This window comes from Chiroxiphia lanceolata, chromosome 3 (assembly GCF_009829145.1).
Source record: "Chiroxiphia lanceolata isolate bChiLan1 chromosome 3, bChiLan1.pri, whole genome shotgun sequence".
Classification (NCBI taxonomy): Eukaryota; Metazoa; Chordata; class Aves; order Passeriformes; family Pipridae; genus Chiroxiphia; species Chiroxiphia lanceolata.
Window position 1 is genome coordinate 9100141 of NC_045639.1, and position 25247 is coordinate 9125387.

Genomic DNA, 25247 nt, shown 5'->3' on the forward strand with positions numbered 1-25247 from the left:
CAAAAGACACTTGTGGCAATCACTGACATGCAGCAGACTTAAGTTCAAATCTCCCCATCCCTTGAATAGACGTGAAAACCACACCTCCCTCCTTCCAGAGTACACCCTCATCCCTAAGCCACAGGGTGCTTTGAGATGCAAGTTTAAGAACATACAGGTTAGAAAGGATATCTTTTGCCCAGAATAACTGAGTAATTATTACCAAGAGAGAGCAAGTGTATGACCTGGCAGCACTTATCTGATGGAGAGACTTGACGTGCAATCCAACTCAACATTCCCGTGCCCAGGGAGCAAAGCCCCTGCTTCCTCACCACCAGCCACAGTAATAGTTTTAAAGTTCCTCTCTGTGTTCTCCATTGGGAAGAATAATCAGAGCTTCCTGTGGAATGGCATCCACCAGAAGGAATGACACATTCAGATGAAATGTAACCCCCCCCACAGCTTGGCAGTAAAGGTACTCAGAAATGGAAAATGGGATCTAAGTCCCCTGTAGGCATATATGGGATTTGAGCCCGAGTTGTCCTTCCTTTTTCCTCACTTCTTTAGCACAAGAGCTCTAACTAGAGAGTGCTACGTAAAATAAAACCAACAATAACCTCAGGTAGATGATCTGAGGTCACCCTCACTGAACCAGGGCTTCCAGGAGAGGAAAGTAGAGAAGCAGGTAGTTGTAACAGGATACAAGAATCCCTGCATGCTAAAAGATTTTCAAATCCATCAGCTAGTCTGCTTTTCATACATCTAATTTCCACTGCACTTGCTGTGATGTTTTAAACCAGAACATGATCTCCCTTCTCAAGTTCAAATTTGCTACTCCGACAATGAAAGTAACGAGAACTTTAACAAAATTTTCATGTTGATCTTTTTTATAACTAATCCATTCCCACAGAAACTGCATTTTTATAATATATTAAATGTGCAATATTTTTTAAGACTGAGGGCCATTCTTTTTCCTTTTCATCTCTGTGTGAACAAATGTGACTATGCTGTGCTTTCAGCCTTTCCTGTGACTATCTTTTTATAACACAAAGTTTGAGACAAAAATTATATCCCCTCCCAAGCTAATATAGTACTACAGTTCCATAAATCTGTTATTCTACTGTAAAACATTCATCTCCTACATAATACTATGGATTTACATGTATTTCAAGTACAAAGTAAGTATAAAACTACTGGGCTTCTATGTTTGAATATTTGAGGTATCAGGATGTAGAAGTTACTATCCTTTGTCTTATTTTATAGCTCATTTTCCAGTGGGGGGAAACTACCTAGTAGAAAAACATAGAAAAATCTCCTCTTCTAATACCTTGCTCGCTGCAGTGAAGTTTATTTTATACACTGTGCACAGACATTTGGAAAATAAATACCCTTTTTCTCAATTAGCCATCACATTTCTGCAGCCTCCCTCATGCTCTTCTAAACAGGCTATGCACTGTCCTGCCTACAACATCTTCTCTCTGCCCACTGACTCACAGATCCGCCCTCGCACATGTACAGTCTCTTCAGCAAGGCACTGAAAACTACTGCAGTGCAGTCTGAGCCACGAGGAGATCGAGATCTAATCAGCTGCAGCTGACTAAGCTAAAATAGTGCTTGCTGAGCAGAACATTCCAGTGCCATATCCTGCAATGGGAGAGAGACTTCAAGAAAAAAATAGCCTCTCCTCTATTATCAAATAATTAGCACCAAGCTGCTAAAGCCTTGAACATTTTCAGTTAATATATGTGGAGCCACAGGGAACACATTTCTGAAGGCAGGGTGTCACAGACAGAGGAAAGGTGTAATGCTTTCTGTACTGCATGTCAGTGACAAAAGCAAAGATCAGTATTGATCAAGGAATTGTGCAAAACCTGACCTACATTAGCACAGAAGACCTTTGTGACTCAGAACATCTCCATTATATAAGCATATGTTGTTCATCATTTGCATAGCAAGGTTTATGTTTATTTCCCCCTTCAAGTTCAAATATTCTTCTCAGCCTTAGCTCTCCATATCAAAGACATTTGCTAGTCCAGCTCTCTGCTATAAAAATTAATGCAAGATGAAAAATTTAACTTGTGTGCTTTCTATAAAAGCTACTTCTGCAAATTAAAAAACAAACCCGCAGTTTTTTCAATTCATTCCCCAGTTGCTCCGTTCTGTTGTCCTAAGATGTGCATTGACACTGACTGCTTACACTGCTTTCATGGCAAAGGTGAGTCACACAACCAGGACATCAGAATGAATAAGATTGCTCATGTCTCTGTCTGAACCATGGAAGAAGGTTGCATCTAGGGGAAATAATAGCTAAATCCCTAGAAAAAGATCTCTGCATGCTGTGGTATCAAATTTGTTATGGAAGGTCTTGGGATTCTCCACAAAATGGACTTTATGGGCAGAGGGGAGTAAGGGAATGGGAAGAAATCAGGAAGAGAAAACTAGACTTGTTTCTCAGAAGAGTATCCCCTGCATCCATAAGCTATTAACTACTATTAATGTATTAACTAGTATTTTACAGACTTTTATAAAATTCCTTTCATTCATCTTCTTGTGCATGTTATAAACACAATCTTTTCAATCCCTCTTCACGCAAGTTTGTCATTACTGTCTTCTAAATACTGATTAGATCTGCAATACCCTCTTTGAAACTGGATGGTTGGTATCTTACACATCATCAACTGTTATCTCATCTAGATTTGTATAAAGGCACTAAAAAAGGTTGTGTAGTTTTCATCATTCTATTCCATATGGACCATAACAATAGCATCCCTGGCTCTATTCATCTCTGGTAACCTGCCTCCAGTCCTAAAGAAGACAATTCTGGATATCCTACAGGTAGGATACATGTAGTGTTTACTCTGGCATGTGAAATATTAATTTTTAAAAGATATCAGTATCTGAGGGGAGGGTGCCAAGAGGATGGAGCCAGGCTCTTCTCGGTGGTGCCGAGCAAGGACAGGAGACAAAGGGCAGAAACCGATGCACCTGAAATTCCAGCTGAATATGAGGAAGAGTTTCCTTACTGTGCAGGTGGACCAAGCGCTGGAACAGACTGTCTCGAGAGATTGTGGAGTCTCCCTCACTGGAGATATTCAAGAACCATCTGGATGCAATCCTGTGTAATGTGCTCTAGGATGACCCTGTCTAAAGAGATGACCCACTGTGCTCTCTTCCAGCTTTACCTGTTCTGTGAATGTGTGTGTGATTCCTCTCTCCAGCATTAGATCACTCACCCAAAGTTTCAAAGTCTAAGGTTCGAAAACTTCCTCTCCTACAGGAGTTTCTGCGTTCTTGACAGCAGAATACCACAAACATCATGTATTTAAGCCACAGGCAGAATGGGAGCAGGCATATTGGAATCCCTCTCATTGAAGCTTTACAGCTGTGCACAAAATTAAGACATATTCCCTAGAAAAGGGACATCAGGAGACTCACAGCCCTGGACATGGCCCTATTTATTGTAACTAAGTAATTTTTCCATTGTCTTTTGTCAGAAAATATACAAGTCTTGAACACCAAAAGATGTTATTAAGCTTAATGGACCAGGAATACTGTGTGAATTTATCACTGACAGTGCTCCCTTAAAAAATGAAAAATTTCAGGTCAAACAGACCCTGCTGAATACAGATGACAGATCTTAATCAGAATTTGCCATCTTCTAAACAGGAGAGAATGGGGCTTGGAGGGCAAAGGAGGAGCAGTAAAGAAATCAGCATCTCCTCTAGCAGTTTTGGCAAGCTGCCTGTCTTTTCCTTCATTTATTTGTCCTTGCAAGCGTTTGAAAACAAAACCCACTGGAAAGATTAGGGGGGGTTTTTTGCATTAGCAATCTGTCCCATTTTTCACAATAGCCAGAGTCCCCTTTGCTAGCCACCGTGTTGACTCTGATCCAAATGCCAGAAATGCTCATGGTAGCCAAAGTAACAACCTTCAGCCAGACCCTAAGCAGCTCCCAGCACACAATGGGCACCAAATGGCTGCATGACTGATGCACATCTGCTCTGTGTGTCCAAAGGAGTAACTATCAAAGACTGACTTCTACAACCCACAGTGAAATATCAACTGAGGAGAATGTTGAGAACAGCTGAGCTTCCCTGATTGCTAACAGAGGGAAAAAATGTTGCTGATGCTTCCTTACATACCTTCTGGCCCCAACCATCTTCTGTCTTTATAGAGCAATGTAAGTTTCTACAGACTTATCCAGGAGACTTTGCAACATCTGGCAATGGGCAAGTGGTAGAGGCTGAGACCGTTCCCATGAAAGCAAATCTGTGCGGCAATAGCTTTTCTCCAAGGAGTAGCATTTGTGCTAATATTAGCATCCCACATAAGGTAGATCAGTTTTGTTTTCCTAGAAGCACAGGATAAATTCAGATTCAGAATAAATTTGGATTTAATTTCACCAAGTGGCCCATAACTTCATAAATGCTGAGCAATCAAGTTGAACTGTCAAGCAGCTGTCCTCTCTACAAACATACAAATCAATACCACTGTAGTGCACAGTGATACAATAGTATAACAGTACTTGTCAGAAGCTCAGTAGAATAACAGCTGTCTAGGTAAAAGCTACTGTGATAGCCCTTAAAAGAAGGCCTGGGAAGCCAGAGTGGTAACAGCTGAGGGTGGAGAAACTAACGCTCAATGAAGACCATGCAGAGTAGAAAGCTTTAATCAATCTCTAGAAAATCAGAATGAGACCTTTTTAGGGACAGACTATGCTATCTGTCTACTAAACAGCTTTTTGCCTTTACATTAAAAAAATGCTGTTTGGCATCAGTTAATTGCACTTAAAATAAATACAGAAAACCAGTGCCAGCACAGATTTCTAGAGGATTTTGCTCCACAGAGTCACTATCTTTTCCCATTTTCAAAATAGAAAAGTGACCAAAAATTGTAAGGTAAGTCATAAGTTAAAAAAATCCCCAAACTCAAACAACAAATGCTAGAGGCCTGGCTCATGATCAGAAGGTAATTCAGTCTTTCTGAAAAGGTGATAAGTAAGACTGAGGCTATGAATTTAAGAGGATATGAAAACAGCTAATACTTTTTATGGTACTATTCATAAAGTATGACAATGCTTCTGAAACTGTAAGAAACTGCATAGAACCTAATTGAGCAGAAAATGTCTGTTAATAATTGAATATGACTGAAAGCAAAATTGAGACATGCTTTCAGAAAAATAAGAAAGCGAGCCCCTTCCCTCACCTATGTTGTGTACTGTACCTCAGAACCAAATCCCCAAAAAACTAGACTCTTGTTACAAACGACCACGTTATAACTCTGGAAATTGTATTCTTCATGGATAAAGGAACAGAAAGAGAATGGAGAAAGAAGAATCTACCTTACTGGATTGAAATAATCGTTTGGTGAAATAATTTATAAAGTTCTTATTTAAAGAAACCAAACAAACAAACACAAAAATCCCACAAAAAACTTCTCATTTCACTTGCCTTCATACCACCCTTCACCTTCATCTCCTTCCTAATCCTCAGTGCATTACTTGGGCAGCAATCATAATCTGCTTCTCCAGACAAATGTCTCGGTCTGCAGGCAGCAGGGACACAAAAGGACTGAACAGCCTGGTGACTATTTTATAAAGTTAAATGGCATTGAAGTGAATATTTATGTGGTTTTTATTGTATCGTTTCTGTCAAAAAGCCTCACCTCCTGAAGTGTGGCATGGGAGAATAAGTACATCAAATATATGAGACTGTACCCCATAAGATCCTCCTATATCCCAAACAAACTGAGACATTTTACCCCTTTCGGCAGAGCATACCCCCAACACTCTGGGGATTGCATGTATCTTTTTAGGAAAAGATTATATGTCATTCAACCTTCTATGAGATCCATCTGTCGCAAGCAAGCAACAACGACCATATTGACCAGAATTACAAACAACCTTCTCCAACCTTCTCTGTATTTTGACGAAGCCCCCCCCTCACCCACACCAACCCAAGCAGGACACAGTTTGCAAGACACTGCTAAAGAATCTTTTGCCCTGGAAAATGCCAAAGCTGGATGTAGAGCTGTTTCCAAAAACAGGGCCTGGGAGGAAAACAAAAGTGAAGTAATTTTAAATTAGAGTGAGAAAGGAAAAAAAAATAGAGGATTCAAAAGAAGATACATCTGAAAAAATTAGTTTCTTTAGCTGTAAAGAAAGAACAGTATTCAAACAATGGACTTGAAATACAGACATAAACCATAGCTGTTTCACTGACACAATTAAGACATTTTGCAGAAAACCAAATGCCAGTTTTAATACATAATGGGCTTGAATTCTGACTGCAGAAAAAGGAAAGGAGTGGGGTTACATTTTGTAAAGGGTAATATGGAGAAGGGTTATCCCCAAACTAAACAGTACTGACATGGAAGACCAGTAGTACATAATGTGTGTCTTTTTAAGGATAAGAGGCAGGTGCAACTCTTGGAGCTGCTCCCATCTACAGGTAAAACGTAAACGCTTGCACGGTCCAACTGAAAAGAAAATAAAAGAAAAATCCCCCAGGTATGTTCATCTACTAAAGACAAAATCTGCTCCTTTGCTTTCTTCCCACTCCCAACCATCCCCTGCACTACAGAGCCTCTGTATTTAGCTCGCACACTGTCAACATTTTCCAGAACAATAATTATCTTGCAGGTGGAAAAGGTATGCAGACCAAAAGGTATAAGTCTAGGATGATAAACAGAGATTGTTTGAGCCTCTCTGCTTGCACTGTACTCTGAAATAAATCTAGGAATTCTCTTACAGATACCTAGACCATCTTGAAGCTTTACATATTTTTATGAGTGACACCAGATGACACAGTGCTGGTAAAAGGACTAATGATAACACCCATGTTACATGGCACAAGTTATGCTCCCTGCCCTTACCTTCACTCCAAGCAGGCACACTGAAATACTCCTGCTAGGAAATCTGGACAGGGGCAATATATACAAAATCAAAACCAGCCAAGGGTGAGAACAGCATACAGGTTGCAATTTACAGTAAGCTCAGCCTCAGAGATCAGGTCAGCCTTTAACTTCTAACACTTTTTTAATAAAAAGTTTTAAGAATACACCAACCTATTTCCCCAGAACACAGAGAACTGGACTAGACCAGTCCCCTGGGACTACATAAGTTACATGGCCAGCATAGGGCTCATTCTCTTTGTCAGTCCATATTTTACTCAGTAAGTATTGCAAGCCTGTGACAAACCTGATCACCCTAAATGAAATAAAAGAAAAAAAAATAAAACCCACATCCCTCTTAAGACAAAAGTAGGCATCCCTTCTTAGATCCTCAACTCAGCTGAAGTCACCTGCTGCTTCTCACCTTGCAGAAAATGCAGTCCAAATATAATGACCAAACTTAACAACCACAAAACAAATAGAACCACAAAACCTTTCCATGCCTAATCAGTTGCAGAAATGGAAAAAAATTCCTTGAAATTTACTTACTGGCCGGACTTCCCCAGTGGTGTTGGTATACTGACGGGCCAGACCAAAGTCTAACATGTAGCACTTTCTGTATGTTGAAGGTAAGCGGCCCATGGCAAAATTGGACTAGACAAAGAAGGAAAGAAAAAAAATCAAATTAATACCAGCAACTTCGGTAAGACTGGCCATTTGTTAACAAAACTTTGTCATATAGCTCCACATGCCTCTGATGAAAACAAGTCAGAGATCAATTTTAAGATGCACCTTAAAAATCATGATTAGAGAATCATCGCCTTGTTAAGAAGTTCACTTTGCAAATAAGAGTCTGTGGAGTCTCAAAATAACTAAAATTCACGTTAGCTTTGCTAAATTTCAGCTGCTCTGAGAAAGAGCTACACTTAACACCACTAGCTCTGCAGTGAGAGCTCCATCACTTGCATAACAGTCTGGAGTTACGGTAGACAAATACTTCTGTTCATGGTTCAGCTTCTAGCATGCGTTATTCTGCCCTAACTCCCAGAATCATCATCCACAGTATTGCATTGCCTGAATCTACCTGAATATTCAGGCATCTAAAAACCACTGGGTTTGCTTCTTAGTGAATAAACCAATACAAGCATATGGAGCAGCTCCTTTTTTTAACCTCCATCCTTAAGTTCTATCCTTTACCATAATGGATGGCTGCTAAAGGATTTGTGGCCAATCACATCAGTGACTGATTTTCAGCTGAATTTGATCATTTAAAAGCAGCTGATTTTAAAAGGAGCAAATGAGTCTGCTGGAAGGAAGGTAGTCTTGGGTATGGTGTAGCAAGAAGTGTTGAGGTCAAGCAGTGAAGAGCTGTAGGAAAAGGACTGGCTTCTACAGAGAAACTTGGAATTAGTGTCCTTCACTTAGGCAGATGACCAACACCGTGAGTGTGTTTCTGACACTAGAAACTGTGCTTCAATTTTTTGGCAATTGCTCAGAAAGGATTAAGAGGATGATTTAGCTATGTCAAATGCATGAAATAGCATTTATTCAAGTGATGGGTCACAGAGCAAGACTTCCTTTCTGAACTCCTTTAACAGTAATAATTCGTTGGGCTCCAAATGACTATTCAGAACTAGATTGCTTCATCACAGGATATTGAGTGGTACAAGTATGACTGACAGCTACCAACCCACCATGGAGCAGCCTCTGCCAATACAAGCTAGTTTGCTATGCACTTAAAGGAAGCACAATACTATATTACTATTCTGTATTTATAGAAAATAGCAAATGTGTCAGTGGCAGTGTGCAAGGAGACCTAAATGTATCTGCTGAGATCTGCCCATACTCAGACTGTCTTTATTGACTCAAGCAGAACAGACATACAACCAAAAGGAAAATTTTCAAAACAACATACAGGCTTGATGTCACGATGCAGGAATCCCACAGAGTGAATGGCTTCTATTGATTCTAGAATCTGTTTGCCTAATCGCAGCGTTGTGCTCAGCGTGAAAGTCCCTCGAGGCTGACTCCTTCTGAGATCTGCAAGATTTCGGCCCTGAAACAATCAATAAAACACCTAAACCATCACATGAAAACACAGCATTTCACAGCTTCAAGTGCTAACATGCAACCCCAAAAAAGCAGATATGCTACTCAGTCAGGTGCTCACCTTACATCTGCTTTATTTCTTGTATAAGATCTTCCAGTACTTCATTTCATCTTTTAAGTGATGTATTTGCTGATAAGTACATACCAGACCGTTATCTTGGGGAATCAGATGATGTACTATTTGTGAAATAGGCATGGCATGGACAGCAGTGCCTCAGACTGCGTGAGACCAGCATCTCCTTATTGTTAAACTCAGACTATGCAGAAGCTGATTTAAGAACAACCTTTGACTGTTCCCTGAGCCTTTTAAAGATTAAAGCAGTACAAATTTGGTAAGCAAGGCATGAAGCCACTATCTATTACAGCTCGCAGAAGCAGTTTCATCAGAAACTCCCTAGCACACACTGTCTGGTCCAAGCTCAAGCCAGCATTGTTATGGCAACATCACAATGGGGAAAGTTGTCTTAAGAAGAGAATCATACCCAAAATCAGGAGAGGAGGATTTTTTCCAGAGACTTTATACTTATTAAAAGAAATTGCTAATTTACCTCCACTTAAATAAATTTCTAGAGAAAACCAAAAAGGCTACCAGCTATGCATGGAAATGAAGACAATTCAGCAAAAGAAAAAAAAAGGAAAAAAGGACAGTGTAAATGCAAGAAAAATCCCAGTGTTCTAGTGATAATAGATGAGTTCAAACAAAATTCCCAACAGAATATATATAAAAGATTCCAAACATCTGATGAGAAAATGGAGATTGCTCTTCAAAGCAGTGATGCCATCTATTCATCCCTCCATTTCCAGTTCTCAAGTTATTTAGAGACATTAAGGTGCTAACTGCAATTGGCTCTTGAAGCTCTAGTCTCTCAAAGTGGTTTGACCCATGTTTCACTTCAGGGCTCTGGACTCTTGAACAACCACACCTGACACAGGTCAGCTAATAGGTACAACCAAGCCACAGCAGCTGGCCCAGGTTTGCTCCTTAACATGAACAAAATAAGACTAAGTCACTTCTCTAGTGCTTAACTTCTTAAATTTCTGTGACAGTTTACTAGAGCCAGCAGAGTTTTGTCATTGTTATCCTGAAACATCCAGGTTATTGAATTGACAACAGATCTTTCCACTGTAAAGCTGTTCCCTGGAGACCAGCTCTCTTAACCAATGGTAACATGGAAAGCAAGGCAGATTTTTTCAGAGCTGCACACTGAAATGTGCAATAAATTTCCCCAGCTGGTTTATGCGAGATGGTCTTAGACATCTGCTCTCCAGAAACAACCCAAGGCATGTGAATATCCAATACAACTACCAGGAAAAGACAGAAAATGAGCATTATTTTCCAAATAAACACCATCAGGCTGGCTATGAAACAGAGCAGATGCAGGGAATTGCAAAGCTTAGAGTGGAAGCCTCAGTCTCAATGACTGAAAAGAAAGGGAGAACTGCAGTACACAGCAGTCAGAGGGACACACAACAAACCAGGTCTCAGCAGGCCTTGAAGCTGAAGAAGAATTTTAGTCTGAAGGGTAAGAGTGCAAAACTAGTTAATGCTTTATGTGTCAATGTCTTCATTTGCAAATAATGAAATTATTTTTAGCTCTATCTACTCTACGTGCTCAGTTACATAGCAAAAGAACAGGCTAGAAAGTAAAAGAATCCATGCAGAGAAGTTTTTTGCCAAGGTAAAGTCCCTTTCATCATGCTTATTAAGGACAGGACTGGGGGGTTAGAAACCTTTTTCTTCCATGAGCTCCAGATTAGCCCTTTCAAGAATCATATTCGCACTCACACTGCAGCAGTACTAATAGCCAGGATTGTTTAGAGAGCAAAAGGACTTTTTCTATCCATAACTGCAGTTGGGATGCCAATGATGCATAAAAGACAAACCCAAGCACCAGGAATTTAGTGGGTTTATACGTTTTATATGCCTTGCAAAGCAGAACTATACTTCAAAAAATTGGAAGTTTATTTTAAAGAAGTACTGGGGTCTGCTGGTATCTGTTTTACTTCCTCTACTGTCTAGCAGTAGAGTCACCATGTGGTAGCTACCCAAGTATTCACCCATACTGACTTCATATCAGCAGTGTTCAAGCAGGAGTAAACACTTCCACAGCAAAAGCCAAGCTACTGCTGTTCTTGAGAGAGACAGGGGAGACAGAGATCATGGCCTTTCATAGAGAAACTGTGCTGTTCGTGTGACACCACTGGCTCTCACCACACTCAGCGCTCTGATACAAGACACGTATTTTGAATGCTGCATCACAGTGCTCAGCAGGAAATATTTCAAACAGCTGCCACTGCTGTACAGTACTCCGGGTTGCTCCTGTGAGCATTCTGAATGGACTGCTTTTCCCAGAAAGTTGTCAGAAAGCCATCTCAAATACAAAAGCAGAGCTATGAAATATTTTAGTACATCTTGTCAACTGGAGCCATTCTGATGGATGTCACAGCAACACCACCCCTTCTCCTTGTCTCCCATTCCACTCTTTTTCTGTGTACAGCAAAGTCTTTAGACTGGTGTTTGGCCTTATTCTCTCATTGCAAATCCTTCGCTGTGATGCCATCTCTATGGGACAGAAGGGAGAGGTGAAGAACAGAACTCACCTGAAGCTGCATAACCACATAATTGAATTTTTCGTTTCTTCCACAGCCAATAAATCTGCAAACATGATCCTTCCCTGAAAAGAAACAGAAACATACAGAATGGAACTAAGACAACAACCCTGTAATCATGATTTTTAGAAAAATGGTTTCTGACCCAGGTCTAGTAACCATAAAGTGGTATCAAATAAGGAGTTTTGCAGAACAGACTGATTATGTTTCTCCTTCCCAGTCTCATAGCTCAGTAGAATACTGACATTTAACAAGAAAGCTGCCTGTGACATGGCCATGGGTGGAAATCAGTGTCAGGGTTCCTCAAATCCTCAAACTGACACAGGCCACAAGTGAGAGTGTGACAAACTGCAGTTTATACCACTGCCACGCGTACGCAACAACTCCACAGCTACCACCATCCCTGAACTAAAGCGTGGGTAACACACATGACCACGTGGTTTCACAAGTTCACTGGTAGCACAGCTCAGCTTTACTCAGTAAATGTTGACTTGTACACACCACCACTACACCTGCCTATTAGCACTGCTTACCCTGAAACAGCTAATCTAATGTTACTTCAACGTGGACAAACCCTAATTTTAATAGTCAGAGACATCTGGAAAAGAAAGATGCCCATGTAAAAAATCCACTGAAACATTCAAGCAATTCCATAACAACAGAAGGAAATAATATAAGTAATTCCGTGTCAAGTTCTGGCATGGTGTTAGAAGTACATACTACATCTATTCAGGCAAAATCAAATGAAATCAGCCACCTCACAACATGCAGCTACTCCTCAGGGAGGGAGCAGAGGCTGTGGTTTCAGACCCTGACCTGTAATGGATTTGTGATGGTTTGCTCTCTGGATTATCAGAAGGGGAAGTATGAGGCATGTGTTCCCCTAAAAGCAGACTACTGATAACAGAGCAAAAGTTGATGCACACCACAATGGTGAACACTTGGCTCCTGGTGAGGTTTCCAAGCAGGGAAGAGGGTGAGAATCACTGCATAGCTTTGCCCTATATGTCTCTGTAGCACTTGAGCAATGGTGATTTTTAAACCAAAGCTTATTGTTTGATACTTCCCAATTTTAAATAAAAACAGGAAAAACATGAACACACACAGTAATCAGTAACTGCACTGCCCTCAGGGCCCTGCTATTGCTGTCATTGCACCATAGGTCTGGGGCATCAGAAACTGCTGGGGACAGCAAGATATGACAGAATAGGGATATGGAGGGCAGCAGGAGACAAAGAAGCAGCTTTCTCACTGGAGAACCAGAGCTTTGACCAGAGTAATAGATACTGCAGTGGAATATGGAGTTTAATCCCAGGACTCCTGGTAAGAGCATCAAGATTCTGCCCTCCGGGGCCCACCAGCATCCCACAACAGAACACCCACACTCTCTCTGCTACCACAGGGAGATAACAGAGCTGCTGGCAACCAAAACTGGAGGGACAGAGACTCCAGCTACTCCTTAATCCCTTCAGAAGAACAGGCTTAAAACAAACAAACCAACCAATCCTAATATCCACCAACATCTGGTTAGATGAGCAGGAAGGTTAAGTGTTTGCAGAGCCTTCATGTCTCTGGCACGGATATTATCCAGTTTCAGGACTGAATGTGCAAGACCATGCTGAAACCATCAAGGAACGTCACAAACCACCATATTTCCGGAAAAGATATTGAGAGATTAGGAGAGTACCCTCTTCAGCATTTGTCAGGGCAGCCTGCACGCTCTTCCCTGATCCTCATTTCTCACATAACAAGCCCATGGCCTGTGTGTGCCCATGGGTACTGGGTGCCACTGGTTTCCTACTATTGGCAACTTCATTGTGAATTCAGTGTTGATTTTGTCATACGGGTTTTTGGTTTTCTGAGGGAACTCCTTGAGACACTGTGTGGAAATACCATGATTCCTGCCCTGGGCATTACCAAGACTCAACTATCCCACATATCTTCCTGCCATGGGTCCCAATATGCTGCTTGCTGACGTGACCCTCAAAGCCAGATTTTGGCTACAAAGTAAACATATCTGAATAACCTCAGAGTGAGTTATATTTCTTTAGGAGTTCATGCTACTACTGTGCTTCAGCAAACTGGCCATCTACACAGATTTCAGACAGGATGGGCAGGTCAGTGCAAGCCCACACTCAATCCAGACATGATTCTCAGATTTGCACAGACCAGCCTGGCTTACTTACAGACATTGTGAGTCCCACTTGGCTTTGTTTGCCTTTCAGAGCACCAGGAGACGGATATTGAGGCAACAGCCAAAACGATAACTGTTTCTAGCTACAGTGCAAGCTATTGTGTGGTTAAAAAGGGTAAAATAGTAATTTTTTACACCCTTTTATTGTTTCAGATGATTGCAGAGCACCGATAGGCAGGACACCATGTGCTTTTTATTGCTGTAAAACTACAGACAACACCACCTCTGACAGGTAGAACCTGGCCATCTAAATCACTAATTTCAGCAAACCAGGAATGATAGTGTCCAATTATATGACTCAATACACATCCTTGCTAATTTGATACTTCCTCTTGTGATTTCAAGTGTATTTCTGAGATCTTCTGATTTTGTTTTTTTGTGGGTTTGTTCTGTGTTTTTTTAATCAGTTTCCTCCATAGTACTATTGTTTTCTGGATCACACAATTTTACCAAAAGAAAAAGCATTTAAGTTTTTAGTTTATTATCTTTGAGAATTGTTTGCATGTTTAGGATGGCAACATGTTTCCACTTTCTATAATTTTTGAAAATGATTAATTGACTGACAGTTCTGGATGACCTGCATCCCAAACTGACTTGATTTTATACTGAATCCTCCTTTCCAGCCTAAAATGGGCTCGGATCTGACCTGTTGGTCTTGGGAATTCAGGCTCTCTCTGGAACAGCTCTCCCATGCACTATTCTGCAACACGAGCAACACCAGGAAAATAAGAAGAAAGGAGGTGAGGGAAAACTGTGCCAATTTCTGCATGAAATAAAAAGAATATAACAAAGTGTAGAGAAAGCAGGCCATATTTAGAAGTCGTGCATATACAGGCAGCTGGTCATATGGATGGGATAAATGCTTACAGCATCAAGCCCTTTGGATTCTGGAAGCTTTTACCCATCTTTCATCTAAAGGAGGCAGCAGATTACAACTGTTTGCTCTCTTTGAACAGTTCATGCCATGCTGAAGTAGCAGATGGAGGCTGACAGTCAGGTGTGACTTAGGGATTCCTGCAGATCAGTCCTGAGGCTGATCAGAACACTGAAGCGCACAAGAACAATCGTGTTAATAACCTCCTGTGCAGCCAGGATGATGGAACTGTCATATTTCCCTTTAAGGCAGCAGGAAATAGCCCCCTCTTCTCATACATGCCCTCCTCAAGCATGGAGATCATAGCACAGAGAGCATTAAAGCATATTTTAACCCAGAAAAGAAAGAAAGGGGTGAAAAAGAAGTTTTTTCAAGGTATGCCCAGTATGGGAATCCTCATAACTATTTTACTGCACTAACTGCTAGATGACACTTGCTCCTTTGCTAGACTATTATGCTCAACAGCTACCCTGATATTACAGAGGATAAGAAGCTATACCACAGAAAATATGCTCTATATCTGTATTTGTTTATTTCTTAAACCATACAAATATCTTCCAACAAAGTAAAGAACAGAGCAACAGATTATAAAGAGTTTTGTCCTGTTAACTAACACTGGAGGAATAAGTCAGCCTGATGCTGACTTGAGAAAAGTTTCAGAGTGTTTTGTTTCACAGGCATTTAGTTAAGGCAAAATTTTAATGTTCAGCCATAGGAAAATATTCTTTCTACAGCTGTCTTTTAACTATAGTGAACATAATAATCTCCCACATAATATTGGGTAAAAATTACAAATATTTCAGTCACCGAAATGGTTTTCACCATCCTTGTTCTGAAGAAACTTAAAAATTACAGTTGATAATTATGTTCTCATGTATAAAAATAACTTCAAGTATTTGGAAAACCTTTCCACCCTATGATAGATACTCATCACCTTGTAGAGATATGATTAAAAGCCCCATTTTAATACTTTAAAGCTTTCATTACATGAAAAACTTTCATTACACAGAACTTAAGAAAACTAAATTACGATCCTTTTTTGAGTCTATTTTTTCACATGGATGAATTTCAAACTGCTGGACACCAATATTCATTCCAATCTTCTACTCCTTTAAGTTCTTAAATATTCTTCACGTAATTTCAATATAGCAATGAAACTAATAAAATAAATACTAGGAAAGAAATATGTGACATTATCATTGCAATTTGAAGTTGGTTTTTTTTTTTTCCCTGTGTTTTCACCTGCAGACAAGCAGTAACCGCTCTTCTCCACAAAGGAATTAAAATTTTTAGTCTTTTTATTTTATGCTAAAATTTTGTGATTCATCGCCATTGATTAGCTGTCTCATTCCTAACAGTCCACCCAAAACACTACAGTAACTTCTACTGCACGGATTATCATAAATCTCAGTGCAATTGTTACTCTTATTACTGTTACCTTACCACTTCCTGCATTTTCTCCTGCACAAGAGCAACACCAACACCGGCATAACAGCAGGAATTCAGCAGTGCCCACCAGAATGGTAGCAGGGAAAGGAGAATGTAATATTAACAAAAAGTATCAGAGCATTGGGTTTGTTCAGCCTTTAGGAAGGCAATAGAAGGGAAACCATCTGCTGGTTGGAGCCACCAAACAGAAGAGTGCTGATAAGATGGAGTCTGACTTTTTCTCAGAGGCTGTCCTGGTTTCAGCTGGGACAGAGTTCATTTCATTCCTAGTAGCTGGTGCAGTGCTTTTGTATTTAGGATGAGAATAATGTTGATAACACAGGGATGTTTTGGCCGTTGCTCAGTAGTGCCTACCCTAAGTCCAGAACTTTTCAGTGTCCCTGCTCTGATGCACAACAAGGCAGGAGGGAGCACAGATGGGACAGCTGACCTGGACAGGCCAAAGGTATGTTCCATACCACAGAATGTCATGTCCAGTATATAAACTGGAGGGAGTTGGCCAGGAGTCACATATTGCTGCTTGGGAATGGGCTGGGCATTGGTCAGAAGGTGGTGTATCTCTTGTTTTTCTTGGGTTTTATTCCTCTTTTTCTTTTGTTATCTCTCTTTCCACTACTACTATTATTGCTATTATTTCAATTAGTAAACTGCTCCCATGTCACCCCACAGGTTTTACATTTTTCCACTTCTCCTCCCCATCCCACCGAAGCAGGGGAGTGGTGAGCAAGCACCTCTGAGGTACTTAGTCGCCAGGTGAATTTAACCCAGAACAGAGGCACACAGAGCGGCACTGGACATGAGCTGCGACATGGGAAGTTCCCACCAGGTGTGATTTGTTTTTCCCCCATGAGGATGGTCAAACCCTGGAACAGGGACTCAGAGAGCCTGTAGGATCTCCATCTTTGGAGATTATCCAAAACTTCACCAGAAAAAGTCCAGAGCAACCAGATCCCTGCCAAACAAAATTTTCCTCTGGATCTATTTGTGTCGCATTCACTTTTTCTTTAAGGCTGCCTCTCACATTAGCAGCAACCTCCGACCTCTCTAATCATAAATGCAGCTGAATTCCAGAATCATCAGTCAAGTTTTGTTTTATTCAGGTAATACATGAAATATCAAAATCAGGGGAATACTGTTGGCCAAAAATAACCACCATGGCACAGTAATCCAGAAGCTCAACCCCACAGATAACTGCCTAGAAAAAGCCCAAGTGCTTAGTGACATAACTTGATACTGTTGGGGTCACTATTATATAGCTGTGGACATGTAGCTATACAATTGCTCTCACTGGCATTTGGAAAGCTGCAGTTGTTTCTCAATTCTCTACATTATAATATACATTTTACAGCATTCTCTTCTTTATTTGCCAGTCAATGTCCATGTCAGCTTATCACAAATTTTGTATTGTGGGGATATTGAATCCACTTCTGCACAAATACTGTAAAGAAAAAGATCTAGCAGGACTAGAAAGTGAAATGTGAGTTATTTTCATCATCTTCTAACTTTACGTGGAAATGGTGTCTGTAGCTTGGCAAAGCTGACTCGCATACAGTTCTTTTCCTTTGGAGTTAGCAAGTTTCATCTCTGGCCAGACAAACAAGCTGACTTCAGGGACTTGTCAACTCAGCTGGACAAAGGAGTTTTTAACATGAAAGAAAACAAATTCTATGCTGGAAGTGAGGCTTAAATAACTACATTATTCAATAGTAATCAGCTAGAATTTAATCAATTGGGTTAACCTTGCTAGTACTTCTGTAATAAATGAATGAACTAATGGATGCAAAACCTAAAAGGCTGATCATCATCTTCCAATCAAATGGTAAAAGGTAAAACTGCCTGACCTTGCATGGCATAATTTTCTCCAGTTGTTCCCCAAGACCACTAACAACTTTAAGATGAGTAACTGATAATAGATCCCACACAGGTAAAGGGACAATAGTGCAGGAGCAAAAATTCAACATAGCCCCCAAAAAAGTGTGTTTTAAATCCTTTTTCATCCATCCCATGACCTTCCCCCATCCCATACTACCATGGTTGACTCAGAAAACATGTGGCCTGAATGCCACATGTTATTCAAACACTCTTCCACATGGAAAAATGCAGTGCTGGGTAAAGAGGATCAAGCTACATCTTGAATCTGCCATCCTGTGATAGCCTAAAAGCCTGCTAAGGGTAATTTACTCCACTTTGTAGTCTTTACAGATATCTTGGTTACATCAATCTAGCAAAATACTGTAGAAACATATAAACCGTGTCTGTAAAAGTAATAGAAACTGAATTACAGAGGGTTAAAGGCACCACTTTAACACAAAACTCTCACATATGCAAAAAGAAAGGAAAAAACCTAGGACTGGCAAATAAGAAAAAACAAGCAAGATCCTTTTTCTTCCATTATTTTGCTAGGAAACTCCTACCTGTCCAACCCCTGGCAATAAAGAGGGAACAAGCAACACAGACTTGTTTCACTATCTGCTGTAATAAAATCCGGTACTCAAAAGCTACAGTGCCTGTGACCAGGCTGCATCTTGCACAGCTACTCAATATGCAGAAGATCTCTGCACTGCAGGATAAAAATAATCAGAGCCCTACGCAATGAGATTGGTTATACTGAAAAGAAGGCATTTAGAAAGAAAACAACACACTGAAGAGAGCTCAGCAATATCTGGCTGCTGAGTGAGGTCAAAAGCAAGTATATGGGGCCTTGTAGCCTCACACTAGGGCAACACTGCCACTGCAGATGAACTGAAAACAGTGCACAGCACCAGAATAATTGGGCCATTTTAAATTACAATCTGCCAGGCTTCTCCAAAGAGAATCCTAGCATAGGAAACCAAATGCTGTGGCTACATCTGTATTTTGGAGAGACTGTGGACCAGAAGGTATAGAACGTGCTGCACTGTCCTGGTATTACAAGCCCCCAGAGTGCTCCCAGAGAGACCTATCAAGAAGTAGGTAAGGACAGGGAAAATATTTTTGAATTCAAAGCATCTGCTTCTGAGCCTCACACAGCCTGAGCTGAGCATCTAGAGAGGACACAATACCTGGTTTGGCATGTAAGATAGCTTCCTCATATCCCTCTCTGCAGCAGCCCACTGGATTTAATCAGGGATACTGGTTTACAATTTCTGCAGTTAAGGCTGCTGTTAGAAAAGCAGACTGAGATAGCCCAAGCCAAGCACTGCAAAACTATGCCAGTGCTGTTCTAACAGAGATGTGACATTTTGATTAACCTCAAAGATGTCATAGATGGGAAACTGAGTCCAGATAGTACTCCACAGATGCTCCTTGGCTAGCTGAATGTTGCTCCACAGCAAACCCAGGGTGAGGAAAAAAGTCACAGAGAGAGCAGGCAGGTTTCTGTCCATTTCTATTTCAAAGGAAATAGAATAAATCAGTATTTCAAAGGGTTAGAAAAGCATTGAAGGGATGGAAAAACATCTGCTCATCTAGAAGTGACAGTACTCTTCCTTCCATATGTTCAATCACAGGAAATCATCCCATTTTTTTTCCTCATGATTCCAAAGAACTGGAACCTCAGAGTCCTAGCTTATAAGAGCAGTAAGGTTTTACAGCAAGTCCCCATACTGCCTTCAATCATCACAACTATTGTGTGCCAGTGTTCAAAGAGTGGCTTTGGGTCATATAAGGTTTTCTGAGCAAATGGACCCAGAAGTTCCATTTCAAGTGTACACCAAATAGTCTCCAAATCCTAAAGCAAACCAACAAATGGTGTCTCAGACAGGGGGGCAGATTAAAACTAACCCAAAGCAAAATTTCCCAAATACATGAAGTTTATAGTGTAAAATCCCCAATATATCTTGTTATCTTTTTTCCTGTTTTTACTTTATTATCCCTACACTTATCAACTACAGGCACACATTTCTTAGTGCTTTCCATCATTAATTTTTCCTATAATTTCCATACTTGCATGTATATAAGAACCTATGACTGCAAAAGTGTATTCTCTAATGTGGTTCCTTGGACTCTTCACAACACCTGGTAGCTGGGAACTGAAGAGTAGCCTTCTTCAAGGAAGGAATATTTTCTGATCCTCCAGGTAAACTTAGTCCTGCATATTCCATCCACAGAAGGGACAGATAGGCCAAAGATAATCATGTCTGACAGCAGTGACAAGCAACTCCTGTAGTTAGGCCAAAAGGGTTGCTCAGGCTGCTGTTGATAAACGGCAGAGGACTTCACCTACAGCAGACAGTGGGTAAACACATGGTGCAGTCTCAAGTAAAAGAGAGATCCAAGTTCATAAGCTGTAGTTGCCTTAATGCCACCACGTGGTGAAGATTTGGAAAGAAAGACTTGTTTTCATGGAAGGGGCCTGGCATCATGGGTGATCCCATCTGCTTGTGTTGCAATGAGGATATCAGTACAATCAGGCACTGGGGAGGGTGCAGCCCTCCTTCAGCAGCAAGGACAGTAGTACACATTGTGATACTGAGGTCAACATTCCTAATGGTACCAAAAAGAATGCAACTTCCCTGTTCCCCGAGCAAGCTCACCAACACAGAGAAAACAGCTTTGGCTCAACAGTGCCAAGCCCCTGTCAGAAGACAAACGTAAGCCAAACAGTGCTTGACAAGGATGAAAATAAAAATGCCATCTTGTGGTGCTCTGATTAGAATTGGCCAGATAGAGTAGCACCAGAGAGAGTGCAAGTCCAGCCTGAACAAGGAAATATTCTACAGCAACTGTGTGGGACCCAAAGGTTTTGATTTTGACTAACACAGTCCATGGAACACAAGAAGAAGACAAAAACTTTGCTAAAAACTTCTTGGGTAAAGGCACAACAGGACAACTGAAAGCTTCAGCTCATCAGATGCTTGAGCAAGAAACTTTCTAAGCTGACTTCTCAATTGTGTTTTACCCAAAGCATAAAAGGGCACCATTGCTGATGTTTCCCACACTCAAGACAGTAAACAGATTTGGAATTTTAGCCAGAAGATGACCTGTGATCCTTGCAATTAACAGTGCAAGTCAGAAAGAATTTTGCCTTTGGGAAACATAATAATATCTAAACACTGAAAGAAAAAGCAACATACAGCTAGAAAAATCAAATCAAGTATGAGCAGAACAGAATGACACTACAGAGCAGTTAAGAGATGACCACACGTGATCTCACATGGCCAAGCACAAGTATCTCAGAATCATTTGTTTTGGAAGGGACCTCTTGAGATCATCTAGCCCACCCCCTTGTCCAAGCAGAGACAGCTAGAGCATCTTGTCCAGGGCCACATGCAGGTGAGTTTTCAATATCTCCAAGGACAGACACAACCATCCCTCTAGGTAACCTGTGCCAGCATTTGACCACCCTCAGAGCAGAAAACTACACACAGTGTTTATTAGAAGGAATAGAGATTCTCTTGAGGAGTCATTATCTGCTTAGTTCCCCAGTTTTTCTGTGTGGACTGCTAGTGCAGACAGGATGCTGTGAGGGGCCTACCTGCAGCTGTGTTCCTTATGTGGCTATTCCACAAAGTGTCCCAGAAAGCCTAACTGTTGGCAACAGCCCGCACTCCACACCGATCAGGAGCTATCGCACTGACAAGTCAGGCTGTACCCAAACCAGGTCCTGAGGTAGGTCTGCAGTATGGGCTAATGGCCAATCTTCTCTATCCCAAACTCTGCCAAGCTCTAGCAACTTGCTAGACTGATTACAAGCTCTGAAAAGAGCAGCAGCTCATTAGTCCTTTAAGGTTGCTGTGACACCTAAATAGAAAACAATAAAGGTTACTATTTAAGAGGGACTGCAACGTTCAGTTCTACTAGAAAAATACAGAGGAATTTTAGACAACACTGTTCCCTTGCTTTTCATCTAGAAACCCATGAAATGACTATATCACCTGTGGTAATACCACCAACTTCCTCCATCCATCAACTGTTGGATAAAGGAAGCATCTCCCTTTCTGAAATGTTTCTCACCTCTTTGCAACACTCTCAGTGAAAACATACACAATACACGATTCCCAACACTCTCAACCCAATTTCTTATTTTAACTTTATCATTTATTTCTGTAAAGCATTTGGGGATTAACCTTGAACCCAAAAAAAGCTAGATTCTTCACAGAACAGCTTGATTTGTAAGAATATGGTTTAAGTAATGTGTCATTCTTAAATGCAGGATAGCTGATGCGTAGCCAAATCTGCTTCTTTGGTCTTTTCTGTCCCTTAATATTTACTAACTGCTTTGCCAGGGGACTTGTCCTAATTCCACACACCACCACTCCCTCTTCCCAATTACAGCATCATGCTGTGTACAAATGTGGGTGTTTTTTCAAGCATTTGGTATTCTCAACTATTTTCCAGAAATAAACACTGGCAGTACACATGTATTAGTCAATGCCTTGCACATTTTCTGATGCTAGTCCTCACTTGGTGATTTCAGGTCACACTTTTCAAGCATTCTCCGCCCTGGCTATAATACATATTGACACTAACTAGCATGATAGCATTATCCCTTGGCACTATAATATCTATCATTCTGCACGGTCATACCTTCAACTCAATTCAGAGCATTCCAAGTGTACAACCAAATTAAAAAATCTCAATCGCTGCCTTGGCTTGCCCTCACTCCACTGTTTTCAGACCTCAAACACCTGCTTTGCTGTTCTTTGGGAGCTTGTGTATCCAAGCCTTTCATATATCAACAGCAAGATTCCTCTAATGACCTGGGTTGATTTCTCCTTTACACAGATCAGCTGCATCTATTACAACACAGTGTATTAAAAAGAGGCCTATCAGTCCTCCTCTTAGATGATCTGAAACGTGGAAAACAATTTGACCTTCAAAAATAATTCAGTGACTTTTACCTAGAGGAAATCTGTCACAAATATTAAGTAACCCATCTCACAAGACCTGCAACAGTCTCACCCTCTAATTCAATCATATCTCTGGAGATTTTGTACAAGAGAAGAGGTATAGACACAAACATAAGGCCACAACACTATCTCTGAAGCATGAGCCCTAGTGATAGGGCTCCTACTCCCTGCTTCAACAGAAGGAGATTCCTCAGACCAAGTGGGAATCCTGCAAAAAGGAACATCCCTTCAGAAGCATATTATACTACAACATAGAAACTGTTCCTGTCTATAGCTGGCCTTCCCTTAACAAGGAAATTATGCAAAATGCACTTCAGCAAACAGCAGTTCTCAGTCCCTCAAAGGCAGATTGGGAAATTCCTTGTTTACATCCTCCCATACCAATCAGTTTTTAGTAGAAGACCCCTTTACTGTTCCTTCAGCCAAGGAACAACTCCAGCAAGACAGCTCCCTTGCACCCTTTGGTGTTAAAATGCATCTCATCACAATTGCAAGAGCCTTTGGGATACTGGCTGGTTTCTTTCACCCTAGACTTTAAAGATCAGCAAATGAAGTTTTAACTTTTAGCCCTATTTATTATAGTTTCATCTCACCAAACAGAAAACAGCACCCTGATATAAAGCAAGTCCCTCTTCAGTGTAGTATCTTCAATGGCAGCAGGGCTGGATATGAGCCAAGGAAGGCTCCCATTTTGCTGCTTCCCAGTGAGTTTGAAATCTGCTTATAAGCTTTGCCAGGTTCAGCTATAGAAATTGATGGCCCCAAGGCTAACTTCCACATCCAAACCAATATAAAGTTGTGTTAGGAAAAATCAAAAATAGACACATCACTTTACACTTTGCCCTCAGAACAGTGAGGTAATGAAAAATTAGCTAATTGTCAGTTTCCCTATACTTTGTCTTATCCACTTTTTGCACTCATCTACTAGTCAACCATTTTCCTTGGAGACTCCATCACGCTTAGAGTGCTCCCGGTCCTCTGTGAGGCAATCAGCTAACCTCATTTCCTAGTCAGATGCTGCTTCCTCTATTTCTTATTTTCTAATCAGTATCACTAGATTGCAGAGATCAGTGTACTAGTAATGCAGTTGAAGTCTACTCATTGTTCTTACAGCCTGGCAGACAAAAGTAGTCCCTGTTGTTGGAACTCACTGGAGTGAGCTGAATGACTTAACATAACATTACATATAGATGAAAGCTGAAGAGAAAATTATAAAAACCATTTGCAACTTCAGATTCTAGTTGTTAACATGCACAGTAACTTAGCGCTTCCAAAGGCCTTTCTGCCTTACCTTGCAGCTTTTTCAGGACAGCCACTTCCATCTTGAGAACTTGCTTGGGCTGCTGGGCTGATTCTACCTTCAAGGCCACGTTCTCACGGGTCAGCAAATCCATTGCCTCATAGATCTCCCCAAAGCCACCACCACCAATCTTCTTCAACTGGAAAAGTGCAAAGAGATTTGGTACAATGTACATGACAGAGAACATCAAACTGGCTCCCACAAAGCCAGACACTAGCTTCTTAACTGTGTAGAGAGAACCAGCTCAGTTCCCAATCTGTGCTGTGGCTGAATCCCTTCACTGCACAGCTAGGCAAAAGTCCAGCTACCCACTTGACTGTGCTATGTATAAATTCTTTGCTGTAACAACAAAGAACAAGCCTAGCAACTAATGACATGTGATACATTTAAAAGAAAAGGATAATGCCTATTATCTCTGTAATGTTCCTGCCAAAATTCAAGGAAAGACACTTCAAGGATGTAGCAGAACCACTATTCACACCATGTTAGATAAAAACTGTCATTCCCTCTCAACAAATACATTTCTGCAGTAAAACATAACCATGGTAGTTGGAACTAAGAAATAAGTTAAATGAAGTTTACATGTCATTCAAAGGATTTTAAACACAGAACAAAACATCCACAGGAATATTTTACAAGATACTTGACCTTCTCTGACAGTGAAGTTGCTTCATTGTCACATTTCAGTGAACTGTCAACTGCATTACCTCAAAACAGTTGCATAAAAGCCACCCATAGAGCTTCATTGTTTCTTATTCTCTTGCTCTATTTATTTAATTTTTAGTTTGAAGCCCAACAAAATTATGCTTTTTGTATCTCTGAGCAAAATTAAAGACTGTTTCACAATAGGATTTCACTATTTCAGCTGACATAAATTCAAAGTTAAAGAAGTCTAAGTTCCAGCATATTTGATATGTACCTACTAGAGATAGATCATCTGCCTGTTCTAGAGTAGCCTCCCACTCAAGAGAGCAAATCGGGATCCTCTGCCTTTCCTGGAAGGTGATTCCT

At 40.7% G+C, this 25247-nt stretch overlaps 1 protein-coding gene across 4 annotated transcripts in view; it reads right to left on the reverse strand.

Moving 5' to 3' along the window:
* The window catches only part of TTBK1 (tau tubulin kinase 1), a 106167-nt gene that overhangs the window by 58775 nt on the left and 22145 nt on the right, over positions 1–25247 (reverse strand). For 3 of the 4 annotated variants that reach the window (XM_032682085.1, XM_032682086.1, XM_032682084.1), the window contains exons 3-6: positions 24228–24375; positions 11581–11654; positions 8786–8926; positions 7420–7524 (exon numbers count right to left, since the gene is read on the reverse strand). In XM_032682085.1, the coding sequence (XP_032537976.1) occupies positions 7420–7524; positions 8786–8926; positions 11581–11654; positions 24228–24375 (468 nt within the window). Of the gene's footprint in view, positions 1–4121; positions 4276–7419; positions 7525–8785; positions 8927–11580; positions 11655–24227; positions 24376–25247 lie in introns of those variants that run through there. The other variant, XM_032682087.1, reaches the window with a different exon arrangement.